At 42.8% G+C, this 18473-nt stretch overlaps 1 protein-coding gene across 4 annotated transcripts in view; it reads right to left on the bottom strand.

Annotated features, from left to right (window-relative positions):
- CUBN (cubilin) overlaps positions 1-18473 on the bottom strand; it is a 264461-nt gene that overhangs the window by 109415 nt on the left and 136573 nt on the right. For all 4 annotated transcript variants that reach the window (XR_003795949.1, XM_029238289.1, XM_029238291.1 and 1 more), the window contains exons 32-36: positions 16163-16322; positions 13821-13934; positions 11995-12105; positions 10478-10606; positions 9351-9483 (exon numbers count right to left, since the gene is read on the bottom strand). Coding sequence is in view for 3 of the 4 variants with exons in the window: in XM_029238289.1 (XP_029094122.1) it covers positions 9351-9483; positions 10478-10606; positions 11995-12105; positions 13821-13934; positions 16163-16322 (647 nt within the window). In the remaining variant the exon portion in view is untranslated. The remainder of the gene's footprint in view (positions 1-9350; positions 9484-10477; positions 10607-11994; positions 12106-13820; positions 13935-16162; positions 16323-18473) is intronic.

Genomic DNA, 18473 nt, shown 5'->3' with positions numbered 1-18473 from the left:
AAGTAACTTGAGATGTTTGAATGTGGTCCACAAATAGGACTTCTCTTTCATGTTTAAAAATCCATTCTTGATGCACAGAATGGCATGCCTAGAAGAGAAGCAAGACTTTTTTGAATAAACAGAGCAGTGTCTCCAAAACAATCTTCTTCTCTCCAAGCAATTTACTTCTTATATTCTTTTCAAGACAGAATTATCAACCCCAACCAAAGCCCAATAATCTATGACACAGTAAAACAAATAACTTTTAATTTAAAATGGCAATTTAAATACCAATGTCTTGGGACTTCCCTGGTGGCGCAGTGGTTAAGAATCTGCCTGCCAATGCAGGGGACTCGGGTTTGATCCCCGGTCCGGGAAGATCCCACATGCTGTGGAGCAACTAAGCCCGCGAGCCACAACTACTGAGCCTGCGCTCTAGAGCCCACGAGCCACAACTACTGAAGCCCGCACGCCTAGAGCCTGTGCTCCACAACAAGAGAAGCCACTGCAATGAGAAGCCCACACACCACAACGAAGACCCAATGCAGCCAATAAATAAATAAATAAATAAATAAATAAATAAATAAATAAATACCAATGTCTTATCATCCAATATTTATTAAGCACTCATTACCAGTGTGGCATGTCACAAGTATCTCTCTACCGATGGGATTAAAAGGTCGCATTTCACTTACCATGTGCTTTTCACTAACAACTTCCAGAAAATATATTATTGTTGTTTAATTTAACCTAAGACCACGCAGAATGTGGCAGGATCCTACTGTTGATTGCATGCCCATAGTCCATATTCAAAAAGGCTTACAGTTCAATGAGGAACATGAGAGTGATTTTACAAATCAACCACTAAATTCTGTTAAAAAATTAATAAAGAGATACCTCAGTTATACAAAGCTGAGAAACCAGAAGAAGGAGCTCTCACACCCTGTGAAGGTAGCAGAGCCCAAGAGGAAGAAGAAAGACTTTCTTGACATGGACTTAGCCAATAAGAAGCCATGGACTCTTTGTTTACTGAAGCCCTCCCAGCTTCCTTTTCCCTGTATAAAAGCATCCTCCTTCTTCTGCTGTGCAGGGACTTGCAGGGGCTCACCATAGGTGCAGACCCTGAATTGCAATTCTCTGCTGATCCTGAATAAACCCATCTTTGATGGAGAAGTATCTGGCATTCTATTTAATTCAGATCAACATTTCATTGGTTTGATAAGCAAACAGGTATGGTAACCACAAATCCAGCCCACTGTCACTCACTGTTTTTCTTGCCAACCCTGGAGTTTAAAGGTATGTCCTTCTCCTGGATCCGAGCTCACACTCTCTTAGCGTTTGAAGCTCTCCAGGTTTTATTGGGAATCTGTTTCAAAGCTTCATCTTTCTGGTCAATGCTTTGTTCTGTACATGAGTATTCACTTGGCACTTCTATCTGATTTGAGATCAGGCTGTTTCAACTGAAACTGGCTAGACTTCGACCCATTCCTTCAGGAGCAGGGGCTGTTTCACTGAAACTGTGCCAGTTTTTGTCCAGCCTTCAGCATATTCCTTTGCAAAGGGCTATTCTCTGGACACTGGCTGAAAAAACCTTTGGCCTGGCTCCTCTAGGACCAAGACGTTTCCTTAGAATTGGCTGTTATTCAGGCTTCCAAGCTGTTTGAATTAAGCTGTTGGTGTTGTAAAATGTTTGAAAATTGTTCTTTTACTTTAGAGAAAAACCTCTGAGAAATGGAAGCCCAGTTTTTGAGAGTACCCACACCCCCAACAGGGACTCTGGCAGATCTGATGTTTAAGACTAAAGTCCTTCCTCATGCACATTCCTAACTAAATGGACCAACCGGATAAAAGTCTGTCATACAGAGTGAAGTAAGTCAGAAAGAAAAAGACAAATACTGTATGCTAACACATATATATGGAATTTAAGGAAAAAAAATGTCATGAAGAACCTAGGGGTCAGACAGGAATAAAGACACAGACCTACTGGAGAACGGACTTGAGGATATGGGGAGGGGGAAGGGTGAGCTGTGACAGGGCGAGAGAGAGGCATGGACATATACACACTAACAAACATAAGGTAGATAACTAGTGGGAAGCAGCCACATGGCACAGGGATATCGGCTTGGTGCTTTGTGACCGCCTGGAGTGTTGGGATAGGGAGGGTGGGAGGGAGGGAGATGCAAGAGGGGAGAGATATGGGAACATATGTATATGTATAACTGATTCACTTTGTTATAAAGCAGAAACTAACACACCATTGTAAAGAAATTATACTCCAATAAAGATGTTATAAAAAAAAAAAAAGCAATTTACGATATCAATGGCCATTGTGGGGAACTTTTGAAATCCCCAAACTTAACTTTCTTAGAACCAAAGTAGACTACAATAGCTCAAAAATTTCCAGAAATGTGTGGAATACTTACTTTGGTATTTTGAGGCTTCCCAACATTATCTGGAGCCTAGAATTGCCTCTCTACAAAATAAGATTTTAAGGCTAACTGAGGCAAACATAATTAATGAGATAAAATGGCCCCCAACGCCTCAGGCTCTTCTTCCAGCACCATCTGGTCTCTCCATTGGCTCCTCACGGTCAGACCTCATCTCCGGGGCCATCTTCCTCCTTCCTTGCTACACCACCTATGCCTCCTTTGTACTGCCAATTCCCCCATACTAATTCTCTTAATGAGCTTCCCCATTTGAAACTCTTCCCATTCCTGTTTCCTCTGCACTTGTCAGAATATGTCTGTTTACAGCCACTATGGAGAACAGTATGGAGGTTCCATAAAAACTAAAAAGAGAAATACCATATGACCCAGCAATCCCACTACTGGGCATATACCCTGAGAAAACCATAATTCAAAAAGAGTCATGTGTCATAATGTTTACTGCAGCTCTATTTACAATAGCCAGGACATGGAAACAACCTAAGTGTCCATCAACAGATGAATGGATAAAGAAGATGTGGCACATGTATGCAATGAAATATTACTCAGCCACAAAAAGAAACGAAATTGAGTTATTTGTAGTGAGGTGGATGGACCTAGAGTCTGTCATACAGAGTGAAGCAAGTCAGAAGGAGAAAAACACATACCGTATGCTAACACATATATATGGAATCTTAAAAAAAAAAAAAAGGTTCTAATGAACCTAGTTGCAGGGCAGGAATAAAGATGTAGACATAGAAAATGGACTTGAGGACATGGAGTGGGAGGGTGAAGCTGGGGCGAAGTGAGAGTTGCATCCACATATATACACTACCGAATGTAAAATAGTTAGCTAGTTGGAAGCAGTAGCATAGCACAGAGAGATCAGCTCGGTGCTTTGCAATGACCTAGAGGGGTGGGATAGGGAGGATGGGAGGGAGGCTCAAGAGGGAGGGGATATGGGGACATGTGTCTGCATATGGCTGATTCGTTCTGCTGTGCAGCAGAAACTAACACAGTATTGTGAAGCAATTATACTCCAATAAAGATCTATTAAAAAAATAAACTTAAGCCTTCTGAGAATCCAGAGGCTAAGCCCTTAATTTTTTGTACTCCCTGGACTAAAGCTGAACTGCAACCCATAGGCAAAGGCTTTCCCAAAGTCACTGGAGATGCTCACAAATTGCTGGACAATTTAATATAGTCATTCAAACTTGTCAACCTGGTTTCTCTGACTTATATCAGCTAGTTCATATGCTGGTGAGTGAAGGCCAGGCTCAGCACTGGATGAAAACCACTAATTGGGGGAAATCCTAAAAGGTCTCTAGAATTACAGCTGGGAGACCAGCCTGCTATCTTTTTTTAAAGATTTAATTTTAATTTAATTTATTTTTTTGGCTGTGTTGGATCTTCGTTGCTGTGCGTAAGCTTTCTCTAGTTGTGGCGAGAGGGGGTCACTCTTGGTTGCGGTGCGCGGGCTCCTTATTGGAGTGGCTTCTCTTGTTGCAGAGCAGCATGGGCTCTAGGCACTCAGGCTTCAGTAGTTGCAGCACGTGGGCTCAGCAGTTGTGGCACGTGGGCTCTCGTACGCCCAGTAGCTGTGGCGTACGAGCTTAGCTGCTCCACAGCATGTGGGATCTTCCTAGACCAGGGATCGAACCCGTGTCCCCTTCATGGGCAGGCAGATTCTTATCCACTGCACCACCAGGGAAGTCCCCAGCCTGCTATCTTATTATATGATCAGGCTTGGCCAATCCCTAGGCAGCTTCATCAAGCAGTTCCTAGGGTTTCTCCAAAACCTGTTGATTGGAACAAAATCCAGGCATACACACAAAAATCTGATGAAACTGTTCATGATTATTACAATCAACTTCAGGTTATTTTTAAAGAAAATTCTGGTCTTCCTTTAGATGTTGATTCTATGCAGGTAGTTTTTAACTCTATGTTTATTAATGGGCTGAACTGAGACCTTTCCCTTCTAGGAAAAAGGACCAGGATGGAATGGGAAACTATATCTATTCCAGATTTAGTTAATGTGGCAAACCAGCTCTCTCAAACTCTAGATGAGGCACCTCAGAGGAAGACTGCCAAAATTCTTAATCTTCAGCCCCAGCAAATGAAGGCTCCTAAATGAAACCAAAACCCTACTAATTTCTATTATGGCAAAGAGCCAGGACATTGGAAGAGACTGTTACAAATTTAAGTGCTTCAGGTGCCTTCAGCCCTCTAACCAGCCTTTCAACATCCTCCCAATTCTCATTGATGGGGCTCCAAGGAACTACAGGGATTTTTCCCAATTCTCCCTCTTAGTTGGCATGGAGGAACATTTCTCTAGATCGGGGGTGAAGCTCTTCCAGTCCTAACTGACACCAGAGCCCCACTCTCGGCGCTCAACCCCATTACTATAAGGCAGCCTCTGCCTCTGATAGTACTAGAGCTGATTCTGGAAATACTTATCATCTATCTCCACTGAATCAGCTACCACCTTCCTTATGGGCAAAATCTCCAACTTCCGCTGCAGATTCACAACAACAAAATTCACAAGAAACCTCCCATCAAGATTTAAGTAGACCTCTCAAAACCTCTTCCCAGAATTAATCAAAAACCTTTTAAAAAAAGATCTTCAAGGCATAAAACCCCTAATAGAAAATTATAAGGCTCAAGGCCTCATAGTCCCTTGTACTGTGCTCTGAAACACTACCATTTTACTGGTGAGAAAACCTACAGGTCAAAGGTGAAGGTTTATCTAGGATCTCAAAACAATCAACAACATTGTTATCTCTTGACATTCTGTTGTCCCTAACCCTTATATGATACTGACGTCATTCCAACTGGAAGCAAATTCTTTACTGTGATTGATTCATGTAGTACATTGTCTAGTATTCCAGTTTAGAAAGCTAGCCAATACCTTTTTGCCTTTACTTGGGAAGAAAACCAATTAACCTGGACAGTAATGCCTCAGGGTTCTACTCAGAGTCCTTATTTCTCAGGAATCCTGAAGGCTGATCTGGATGATACAAAATTCTCTAGAGATTCAACTACTTTGTTGCAATAGGTGGATGATCTGCTTCTTTGAGCTCCTTCTCAAGCCTCCTCACAGGAAGACTCCATCCACTTGCTAAAGCTTTTAGCCTTAAAGGGACCTAAGGTAGCCAAAGGAAAATTGCAGTTTGCCCAAACCCAGGTTTGATATTTAGGGTATCTGCTATCAGAACAAAGGCTATATCTAGATCCAGATAGACTTCATGGTGACCTAAGTTTCCCAAAACCCCAAATGAAGCACAACTGCAACGTTTTCTCCAGCTAGTTGATTATTGCTGAAATTGGATTCCAAATTTCTCTCCTATGGCTAAACCTCTGTACGTTGTACTCAACAATAAAAACCTCAATGCAATTTTAAGAGAAGAAACAGATGACATAGTCTTTGAGGCCCTAAAGGAGAGTTTGGTGAATCCACCTGCCCTTGGGCATCCCAATGATCAGATTCTCTTTTTCCTTTTTGTATATGAAAAGAATGGGAATGCCTTTGGGGTACTAATCCCAAAACACAGGGACCACCATTGACCCATAGGGTATTATGGCCAGCAACTGGACCCTGTAGCGTGGGGATATCCCCCTTGTCTTAAAGCCATTACAACCACTCCCCTTTTGGTTAAGATCACCGAGAAAATTATTGTGAGATCCCTTTTAACCATTTTTGTACCTCATACAGTAGAAGTTCTGACTTCTCATCACACTCAACATTTCCCAGCCAGCCACATCACCTCCTGTGAAGTCCTTTGGTTAACTGCTCCTCACATAACTCTCTTCCATTGTAATAACCTTAACCCGGCTACTCCTCTTCCCTCCATCACCAGCAAAGTCCCTCATGGCACTTAACACTGATGCACCACCTCCTGACTCCTCAGGATGATCTACAGGGAATTCCACTGGGTAATGCTGACTTCTCATGGTTCACTGATGGTTCTCATTTAAGCGGTGATAATGGCAAATACAGTTCTAGGTATGCTATTGAGACTCCTTTTGATGTTGTTGACACATCATCTTTACCTATGGTTACTTCAGCCCAGGCTGAATTACATGCTTTTACATGGGCTTATACTTTAGCCAAGGACAAAACTGACAATATTTATACTGATAGTAGATATGTTTTTAGAGTAGCTCATAATTTTGGAATATTGTGGAAGCAATGTGGCTTCCTTACGTCCAGTGGGAAAAAAAATTTAAGATGGTCCCTGTGTTTAGGAATTATTGGATGCAATAATTTCACCTGCCACTTTAGCTATTATTAAGATTCTGGGGTATTGTGAACTTGACTCTCTGGAAGCGAAGGGAAATCACCTTGCTGATATTTCTATAAGGAATGCTGCCCTTAAAGGGACCAATAGCAGCCAAACTTCTGTCGTGGTCCAAAGGGAAATTTAGAAAAACTGGCTAGAGAAGCCCAGCAATCAGCCTCAGAAAAAGGAAAACAAGATTGGAAATTCTGGGCTTCCCTGGTGGCGCAGTGGTTGAGAGTCCGCCTGCCGATGCAGGGGACGCGGGTTCGTGCCCTGGTCCGGGAGGATCCCACGTGCCGCGGAGCGGCTGGGCCCGTGAGCCATGGCCGCTGGGCCTGCGTGTCCGGAGCCTGTGCTCCACGGCGGGAGAGGCCACAGCAGTGAGAGGCCCGTGTACCAAAAAAAAAAAAAAAAAAAAAGATTGGAAGTTCAATAATTGTTGGTTTGACAAAAAGAGAAAGCTCTGGTTTGCATCAAATAACAACCTATTCCCACCCAACACTCTAAAACTCCCACTCCTCACTGCTGTACGTGCATTAAACCATTGTTCTACTGACAAGATGATAGCCTTCATGAATCAATATTAGAGAAACATTAACAAGGCTGAAAAAAGTGCCAACCCTCACTTGTCCCACTTGTCCAAAGTAGAACCAGGGAAGCCTGTTTGTACTGCTCCCAGACACTGTATATTGCCTAATGGACAATTCAAGCTCTGGTAAGTGGATTTCATACAATTTCTTCCTCTAATGGATATAAATATGTTTTAGTCATGGTCCATATGTTTTCACACTGGACTGAAGCCTTCCCTTGCAGACAGCCTACTGTCCCTTCTGTGGCAAAAGTCCTTTTGGAAAAGATGATCCCTACCTGGGGAACTCATCTCAAACTTCATAGCGATCAAGGAATCCATTTTACTGGCCAGGTACTTTGACAAGTCTGCTCTGTTTGGCTCGTTTTACAAAACTTTCACTGTGCTCACCACCCTTATTCCTCTGGTTTAGTCGAACACGCTAACAGCACCATTAAGACTCAATTGGCAACATTTATAGAGGCCCTCCAAACATCTTGGTCAAAAGCACTGCCATCTGTCCTTCTAAATCTTGGATCTTCCGCTTTTGGAACTCATAAACTCTTACCATTTGAGATAGTCACATAATTTCCAATGCACTTGGTTCCCACTTCTTTTGACACACGACTGATAAAAGGAGAGACATTCCAACGTTGCAAAGGATTAATTGCCTCTATTAAAAATAACCATGTTTTAATAGAGCAATCTTTTCATAGTGTACCCTTGGGAGATGAAGACATTAAGCATCACATCTTGCAACCTAGAGATTTTGTCTACTGCAAAAGAGTCCTCCAGAAGAACTCACTTCAACCTCATTGGAAAGGTCCCTATCAGGGACTGCTAACCAACCCTTGTGACACCAAGCTCTGAGAAACAGACTCTTGGATTTATGTAGCACACCTAAAGGAATCACTGACTGTACCTGTACATCACCTGGTGACCTGAAAGTAAAGATTTTCTGGAATTGAAGCAGACGACATCTGACGAGACAGCTTTCCCAAGATATACTTTTGAGGATGACATAAGGCTTCAGATGATCTCCAATGTCTATGATCTTGATATCATATGGACTTTAGATAAAAAACACCTGAGAGTTCTCCCTCCTACCCCTCCTAATTACTCAGACGTGACCTTAATAGATTTTCAATCTGTTCACTTTCCCTCTGACATGAGATACTATACCAGGAAAGGTCCTTCCTGACATTGACACACAAAAATCCACTGAAACTAGAAACGCTGACTCTAGATCAGCAATGATTTCAGAGAAAGATTATGATCAAAAGGGGGAAATGTAAAAAATTAATAAACAGAAACCTCAGTTAAATAGTCAGGATACCAAAAGGGGGAGCTCTCAAGCCCTGCAAAAATAGTAGAGTCCAACAGGAAGAAGAAAGGCCTCTTCTCTCTTCTTTCCTGAAGGGCTCAACCAATGAGAAGCCTTGGATTCTCTGTTTATTATAACCCTCTAAACTTCCTTTTCTTCTTTATAGAAGTGTTCTCCTTCTCTCACAATACAGGGACTTGCACGTGTCTTGCCATGGTTGCAGACCCCAAATTGCAATTCTCTGCTGATCCCAAATAAACTCATCTTTGCAATTTCCTGTTGATCCTAAATAAACTCGTCTTTGCAATTCTCTGCTGATACCAAATAAACCCACCTTTTCTGACAATGGTGGATTAGCATGGGGATAAGACATAAGGGTAAAGAAGGCTTAACTGAGATGGGGATTTCTGCTGGAAGAAAGAATGTTAGTGATGCTCTGAAAGAATCTAAATACTCCTAATTTTTAAAAAAACGATAAAATTAATGTTATCTGAAAATGAGAATTCCAAAAATTAATGTACCAAGAGCTCAGGAATGTACTCTTGGTAATGTTAGGCAGGACTCTAAAACCACTGCAAGAGAATTTTAATGCTATTTATAACCTAAACTATGACTAAAACAGAGGAAATATGGAAACAGACTTCCTGAAGTTCCCGCCATATTCTCTAACAGTTGTTTGGACAAATATGCTATTAGTTGTCCATCCTATTAGTAACACTGCTTCCTTCCTGCAGATTCATTCTCCCTGAAACAATATACTATAAAAAAGGACTTACATAAAAGACAGCTGGAGCTGGTTGCCAGGGGAACTGACAATGTTCCAGACACATTCCACATTAGAGGGATAAATTTCTGGGTAGCCAGGGCTGTTGAAGATGCCTTCAGCCATGTGGAAGATGCCACCACAAGCTAGAAGAAAAGAGAAGCAAAGTGAGAGGCAGATTAAATATTGAATACAAGACACCATAAGATAAAGGAGAAAGAACACTAGAACAGCTGTTAGCAGCGTCAAAGGATATGCCATTTTCATTTCATAATAAAAAAAATCCATATCATATATAATAAGGAAAAGATTCTGAAACCTGAAAACTAAAAGTCACAGGGTATGGTGGATTAGAAGGAATCTCAGTAGTTTCTTTTCTAAAAGCCTTTTCTCCCTGTGAACTCTAACTTTATGTAATAAGAGACTCATTTTAATTCTGTAGTCCCTCGGTATTTCTGACCAGGATGACTTTCACCCCTGGCCTAGAACAGAAGGCAGTATTTCAGCTTTTCCTTCTCAGGAGAGCACAGAAACATGCACAAATCTCCTTGGTGTTCTAAGGCTTTTAGCTGCTAATAACAAGGAAGCCAGCAGCACTCTCCTGGCGAAGAGCCCCCGCACTGGGTACCCCTCTTTCCCCTCCTCCCCATAAGCTACCATCCATCCTGCATCAGTGACAACACCCAGCCCTGCCTGAGCGCAGCTGTGAGGCCAGGGAGACTAAAGAACAGCAGTTGTCCACCCATAAGAGATGCCATCAGACACTGTCCATCAGGGGCTCCCTTAACAAACGTATCATGAAGGAGAACAAGGAGACACCGACAAGATAGTCTCCCAAGATCATTCCAACCAGTTCTCCCCACTTCCAGAGCTCATCCGTGTAGCGTCAGGCACAATTGCCAAGGTATGGGAACAACCTAAGTGTCTGTCGATGGACGAATGGACAAAGAAGATGTGGTATCGAGTTCACTACTGCTAGACTCTACAAGCGTGTTGACCTCATTTGAAAGATAGTAAGTCATAGAGGTGATCTAGGAAACTGGCTCTGGACGCTGAATGCAGAAGAATCCCAAATAATAAACCAAGGATTTTCTACACATTTCTCTTAACCTAGTAGCGCCATCTGCTAACATTTCTTACCTGATGTTGATGCAGCATATGTGGCGTGGAAACCACCAAAATTCGCTATAGAATCCGAGACGAACCTCAGCGTCAGAGCATTGCTGAAGGAAGTGATGGGGTGGGGCATGGAGGGGCCACAGTATCGGCCTAAATAATGAAGACGATGACAAGGAGAATGAATGATGACAAGTAAACACGTATTTTACTAGAATCACAAGAGACCAAAGCAAACAGAAGAAAACACTATTAGGAGAAACACTTAAATCAGGGTCAGTGTTGGGGATGATGCCTGATCATTCAAAATAAGCTACGAAAGCAAGCATAGGGGAGATGATTCATAAGCATGGCAAAGAATGTTAGGGGGAGGCGGAGTAATACAGATGACCTCCAAATGTAACGAATGCTAAACTTTCCCGTGCAGTAGGGACCTGCGCAAATAAACGTGCTAATACTTAAAAGCAACATATAAGAGCAGAGAAGCACGTGGATGTTGGAACCAAAACACCTGGATTCAACTCAACTCCCGGCTCTGTCACTTACCAGCTGCGTGACCTGAGTCAAGTTACTTAAGCGCTCTGTGGCTCAGTTTCCCCACTTGAGAGAGGGGACCATTGATAACAATGAAATCCTGTATCATAAGGGTATGAGGATTAATTGAGTCACTGTTTATAGAGTTCTTAGGATAGCACTCAGCACAAGGTGTTATATAAGTGTCCATTAAATAATATAGCCTCAACCTCAGTCAAATGCTTACAGACAAAAATCTCAAGGAATCAATCGGAAGTCTGCAGAGAGCAGAGAGTATTCCTCAATTGCCTGTTATCATCTCAGGCACTGTTCTGGGCACCGGGAATAAAGCAATGGGCAAAACAAAGTCCCTTCTCTGATGGAGCTTGTCTTCTTGCGCAGGATGAGGACCTTGGATGACAAAGCTCAAATACTCCCAACTCAGGCCCTGACACTGCCCCTAACTAAGGCCCTGACACTACTCCTAACTCAGGAGTGACTCATGGAGAATGTTTAAATAACCTGAGATTATTTTGCTTGAGAACATTTCAGAAACTATTTAGCAGCAATCCCTAATTTCTACTGGGATGTTTTACAAACAGAACTCTAGATCACCTATCTACTATCTATCTGTCTATCTGTTCTTTTGTTTCCACTGAGGACAAAACCAAAAGACACGTGCTCAATTTGAATGCCAGCACTGTGGTCAAATGTTAATAAGAAGTTTCTCAGAGAATGCTACTTAACGCTGGAATGCACTGCATTTCACTACTGTCTAAAGCGATCGCAACTTTCAATTAAAAATATATATATATAAACTATTCATGTCCTTGAATATGAACAAGCTGAGTTTCTCGAACACCATATTAGACCCTGCTTTCTTAGCCTCTCATTATCTTTACATGGCTGATGACGCTCTTCATAGTTATTGGAAACATTTTAACCTGGAATGACAGCATATACACACGTAAGCACAGAAACTGTAAAAAGCCAAGGCCACAGATGTGAGCGAGTGAGCGCGGCAGTACCTCGGAGGGGCGCGTCATCATGACTGCCGTCCAAAACCTCTAAGAAGTCTCGAGTACACGTTGTGCTGCTTTCAAGTCCAAAGTGGCTAAAGGAGAGGGTGATATGATTGACTGAAAGGGAAAAAGAGAAGACTCTTTAATAACGTTCTGGCAAACAAAACATACAGGGAATGCTGTTTCACCTCTGATCCTTTCTCCTGCTGGTTCTCCAGCAGGGGAGCCATGAATCTGGCAGATGTGCACAGGGGGATGGACGTGGGAGGGGGGTGAAGAGAAGTAACAACCGCTCTGCTAAAAGCTTTCCTTTGAAGAGTAATTGAATCCATGCTTTCGAAAATGTCTGTAGATTCTGAAACGCTGGTACTGGGAAGAGAAACCTTGGAGAAGGGCCCTTGGGTCGGTTTATTTCACGGACGACGGGGAATGCATCCACTGTTGCTGTGTTCCTCGCAGAAGTATTTTTCTTAATAGAATAGTTTCCTTAAATTCTGATTCTTTACCTGTGCTTGTAAATAAGACACATTTTCCTCTCTGGCACACGTATCCTAGCATTCTCAGTGTTACTTTAAGGCCAGAACCGGGGAAACGGAAGTTCATTCATTTATAAAGAGAGCTTTGAATTACTTGCAGAAAGGTATGTGCCCAGGTACATTTTCCTTTTGTTTTCTTCCAGGGTCCCAAATCTTCCGAATAGGATCTTTCCCTATTGCTGTCTTTATACCAGTGACCTCTTTCATCTAAATGCTTTAGAACTGTTTAGAAATTATCCTGAGGTGCAAGACTGTGGAGCTCGAGGCAGGGTTACTCAAGGCTAAGCTCCTGGCTACTTTCTTTGCCTAAGGATTATATCACTGACCCCCAAATGACACGCAGGGCAATAAAGATACCCTTCTGTTAATACTTAACATGCCTAGGAAAAATGTTAGAGAATATTTAAGCCAAACTCTTCTTTTTTTCGATTAGCTAATGGGGCCTCATGAGCATAAGTGACTTTCCTCTTATCACACAGGTCATTAATTAGAGAGCGGAGTAAAGAACTTAATGCCATTCCCACATGACGTCTGAAATCATCAATTTTTTTCCTGAAAACCTCAAGGAAGGGCAGGGCTCATTTGGAACGGGATTCATAATGGCCCTGGGATCACCCTCTTCGCAGTCATTTTGCTTGAGTCCTTAGGAGTCTCTTCACTTTCTCTGTAAAATGTGGACAGTAATCCTTACTGCCAGAGCAGAAAATAAGACTCTAGGATTCTAAAAAGAACACAGTGTAAGCATGTATTAAATGTTTCTTAAGGCCTATGCTGGGATTTTTTTTAAATACGTGCATCACAGGAGAGACCAGATTTTGTAATTAACTTCCACCTTGGTTGAAGACCAATATGCTCATAGCACTGCATCTCCAAACTATGAGTTATTAATTTTCCAGTCTATGGTTCTTATTGTTCATTTATTCACTTAGCAACTGCCTTGAGCATCTACTACACTCAAGGCACAGATGTCAAAAACGATTTATTTATCCACTATTTTTGCTTACCCCCAGTCTCACACGCCTGTCATTTCAACTAGGTTACAGGTTTTTGCTTTGTTTCGTTTCCTTTGCTAGGCCTTGAAATTTAAAAAATAATTAAATGAAGAACAAACAGTAAAAGTTACTTCCTACCAGATTAGGAAACCCTTGTTCTTGTGCACATCAGGAAATGGGGCTCCCAAAAACAGGAGAGGAAGGCCATCAATTGTTACCACCGAGGAGATAAGAACATGAGTCATAGCTGGACTTTCCCACAGCCACCAAGCGTCCTGGATTCTTCTTTATTTTTGTTACTTACACGGAGGCTGGGCTTGAATTATCCAGCTGCAGTTCTGATTGTATGGATAGTTGGCAGGGAACAGGGGAGAGGATATCGTATCAACGGAGTCGGTGAGGATGTAGCCGCCACAGGCTGAGGGACACACAAGCGCACACATATGTCACACACTTTTGATTTTTGCTGACTCTCCAAAACAATCATTTGAAGAATGAAAGCATAAATGATGTTTCCTTATTTCTAAAAGGCATGTCAAGGAATTTCTCTGCCAAGAAAGCTGCACATAAACCACGAGAAAGTGGCAACATACTCTACATATATAACAGTATTCTTCAGTTACGGGAAGTGGGGAGTGGCAAAGAACAACAGAGTAAATGGCTGTGAATCGCCTGAATCATTCAACAAAATGCTGGCATTGATTCACTTACTCTGCCCACTTGCAAATTACAGACATAGGGATAATCTCTTTTACGACTGACTTTTTTTTTTTTTTTTTGCGGTACGCGGGCCTCTCACCATTGCGGCCTCTCCCGCTGTGGAGCACAAGCTCGGGACGCGCAGGCTCAGCGGCCATGGCGCACGGGCCCAGCCGCTCCGCGGCACGTGGGATCTTCCCAGACCGGGGCACGAACCCGTGTCCCCTGCATCGGCAGGCGGACTCCCAACCACTGCGCCACCAGGGAAGCCCCACGACTGACTTCTTTTTTAAGAAAATAAATATTCAGTTGAAGGAGACTTCATAAGGGCGGCTGTGTGTCATCAGGGGACTTGAAGAGCCCTGTGGGAGTAGAAGATGGGGGGTGTACAAGGCATCTCATGGCGCAGACAGCGCTGAAGGAGGATTCGGGGGTGAGGGAGAGTGGCCCAGGGCAGCCCGAGCAAAGACAGAGGAGGGCACGGGCTGCACCACACACGCTTGGCCGAAGCATGGGGCGCGTGAGGAGGGTCGAGCGATGCCGGAAAAAGAGCAGGGCAGATTCTGTGCCTGTGTGGAGAAGCTTGGGCTCCACGCCCTGGTCGGTGTGGAGGCAGGACAGACAATGGAGCACTGAAGGTCAGAATCAGAACTCGCTACTGCACGTTGACTTTGGAGGAATATGGGAGAAGGGCAGGTGAGGCCAGGAGGCTGCTATAGCAGCCCAGAGAAGACCCGCTGGGGACTTCTTTGCTATGAAGCAAAACGTAAGTGATTAATTAAATGAAAAGAAAGAGTGTTAAGAAGCTGTTTTTGGGCTTCCCTGGTGGCGCGGTGGTTGGGAGTATGCCTGCCGATGCAGGGGTCACGGGTTCGTGCCCCGGTCCGGGAAGATCCCACATGCCGCAGAGTGGCTGGGCCCGTGTGAGCCTGCGTGTCTGGAGCCTGTGCTCTGCAATGGGAGAGGCCACAACAGTGAGAGGCCCGCATACCGGAAAAAAAAAAAAAAAAAAAAGAAGCTGTTCTTTCTTTGAAAGAACTTCGCAGTCTTCTTGCTCCAAAGCCTACAGTGCACCTTGGGGAGGCCTCAACCCAGAAACTCTTCCTAGCCAGGGCTCTTTACTGCAGAATCCAGGCAAGCCAAGTCCACTGAAACAGATGAAATGACTAAATAGACCACGCTTGTTTGAAATGACAAGGATCCTCCCAATAAAAACCAAAGGCGTATTAAGGGGACAACAACCCATCCAGCTCTGGGTTCCATCTCTGACAGTGGAATAAAGGGTTAATCTCTAAAATTCCCAGATGAAAGGCAATGGGTGAAAAGGTCTAGTAGGAAGTGGTGCTTTAAGAAAAAAAAATGGGGAATTTCCTTGTGGTCCAGTGGTTAGGACTCAGCACTTTCACTGCCGTGGCCTGGGTTCGATGCAGGCCGCATAGCGCGGCCAAAAAAAAAAAAAAGAAAAGAAAAGAAAAAAGAAGAAATCAATGGAAAACAATACTGATTCTTCAGGTGGAGAGCAACCACTACCTTGAGGGTTAGAACCTGACTTTATATTACAAGAAAGTCTTGTAATTTATAGTAGCGTATCTCTTAGCATAAAACTTTGGATAAATACTAGATAATATATCTGTGAATAAATGAATCTGGATAAACACTTCTTTAATAGTGTCTCTAATATTAAAGGCACTTTTAAGTGTTATTCTGAAAATTTGCTTGAGAGATACAGAGATCCCAAGGAAGTTCACGTCACCTTAGTTAGACAAAGGAAAAGTTAAAAGTATCAACAGTTGGAATCATTGCAAACCACGGTTCCTTTGTTCTACTTAAATTGTCGCATGTTAAGTAGAAAGCTGGGACCGATTTCGGTCTCATTTTACTGCAGCACCAAGAGGGGCACTTAAGAACAGATGGTTTGTGCTTCCGGGAGACCCGCGCGGAACTTGCCTTGTCTGAAGTGAGCGCGGAACCCCCGACTCTGTCTGGAAGGGCCAGACTGAAATCGCAGGAAGAGGCTGTTTCCTGAAGAGGTGAAGGGGTTCCTCAGCTGCTGTCTTCCACACACACCGGCAAGGCGAGGGGCTGCAGAGCTTAAACCATCAAATGCCTGCAAAGAAACACAACAGGGAACACAGTGGTTCAGAACTTCAGATCTGCCTGTACAAGGCGCCTGTTCCGTGGAGTACCTGCACATCGGTGACCTAGTAGAAAACACATTTGCTGGAATCCAGTGCTTCATTTTATTGTCTTGTCACTCAGGTCCATTGGAGTGTCTGAGTCTTTGGTCATTTCTAGGAAAACTAGGGATTTCAGTAGGAGTTTCTGTGCCAGAGAAACTCGCCATTAGATCCCTGGTTGTCTATATAAATGCCATGCCTATCCCTGCTTTCTTCCTCTCCTGACTCCAGGGCTGTTACATCATGGGCCATGCTCACATGTGCTGACACAAGAATGAATATGGAGCAAATACATAAGAAATAATGAGGAGGAATCATTCATTTTCAGAAACCCAGCCTTTGCTGGAACTTTATGCTCTTCATGGGGTCATGGTCAAGAGGAAGAGAAATGGTAGAATTCTTTCAAATGACGTAGTGATGTGAGGCTGATTTAGAAAATTACCTCATTATTTTAAAAAAGATATTGGGCTCTGTGCTGCCCAGTTCTGCGCTGGGACTTAGCTGACCTTCCATATGTGCCAGTGGAACAGAGTTTACATTACAGACCCCCAAAATTGCTGTACTGGTGTGTGAAATTGAAGCTTGCGCATTTTCTTGGGACTCTGTGTGTCTGGTGTGAATCTCTGAATGCTCTTATGTGTAAACTGGGGGGAAATGAGTTCTTTGTCTCTGGACGATAATAATAATGACAGCAACCGTTCATTAAACGTTTACTATGAGCCAGGAACTGGATTCAGCCTTTCACATATACTATCCAGTTTCCTCCTCCCCAGATTCCCCCCATTTTCAAGAAGAGGATAACGGATGCACAGAGAGCTCACTGATGTGACCAAGACACACAGTTCCTAAGAGGGAGCAGGACATGGTGAACCAGACAGCTAGGTTCTGGAGTCCAGAATTAAACCTTTCATTTTGTCCAATGCAAGATTTCAATTAAGCAAGATAGATGCATCAGCTGGCCAACCGCCAGGGTGGGAGTAAAAGTATGAGGTTAAAATATGACTGCTTCATGCAAAATAAATTGCTATTTACATTTCATAAGAAAGCCCTGGGAGAAAACAGAAAGTCGGGAACTTAGTACAAGGAAGGTACACACAAGTGACTTTAGAATACCTAGTGATTACAATCAGCATTCTCCTTAGCACGTAAGTGTGACTGGGAGGCTATTCTCAGTTTAATTTATATGAGCACATGAGTCAAACATCAATAGGATTTTTAACTCTCTAATGAGGGGGCGAAAACTTTTACAATAACGAATTTCATATAAATGCTCTGGAGCATCACTTCTTTTTTCTTTTTCTTTGTTTCCCTCAATGTCCTAATCTTTAAATCTATATATCCAATAAAACTTTAAACCTGATTTTCACTCAACATTTAAAGGTTGATTAAACACTAAATGATACATTCTCAACCAATTCAAAATATAGTTTCCCATCTAGTGTGACTGCCTCTTCTGAATACCTTGAATACCTTAAATAGGAGCCAAACCCCCACACACACCATCATTACACAACCTCTTATACTACATTTACACTGCAACCTATTCGCAAGTATTACCACCATTGGTTTAATCCAAGATTTGTTTATCTCTGTACTTGGTTTTAAACTTTCCTAAGGTTATAGCTATAACAACGTAGGATTTCAGTAATGTTATATTAATACTATCTTGCTTTAAAGAATACCCTCTTAGAACATCTGGGGTCCAGGGGTCTGGGGCATATGGCAATTGACCCTTGGTCAAGACTGCTTGTACAAGACTACTTGCTTCTCTCAAGGTGACTGGTTTGTTTGCTTAAAAGAGCATTTCTTAAACTTCAGTGGAACATGGGTTCTATGAGGTTCATAGACGTCCCCAACAAAAACAACAAACACCACCCAACGATACACACACATTCAGAGGATTTTTACAAGTCCATGAACTCACAAAGCCAAGACTCCTCTAGTTTCCTTTCTCTCTCTCCAAATTCAGAGGGCTAGGGAGTAAGTAGATACTGTTCCTTCCCTTTCTAAGTTGTCTTTTTCTCTCTGAATGGTTGAAATCCTCTTAAGGCAAAATAAGGAAGGTAGAAAGTGAAGGCGAA

Source organism: Monodon monoceros, unplaced genomic scaffold (assembly GCF_005190385.1).
Source record: "Monodon monoceros isolate NGI ecotype Baffin Bay Population unplaced genomic scaffold, NGI_Narwhal_1 Super_Scaffold_21, whole genome shotgun sequence".
NCBI lineage: Eukaryota > Metazoa > Chordata > Mammalia > Artiodactyla > Monodontidae > Monodon > Monodon monoceros.
Note: the sequence above shows the minus strand (reverse complement) of the source record. Positions and strands in the feature narration are given on the sequence as shown.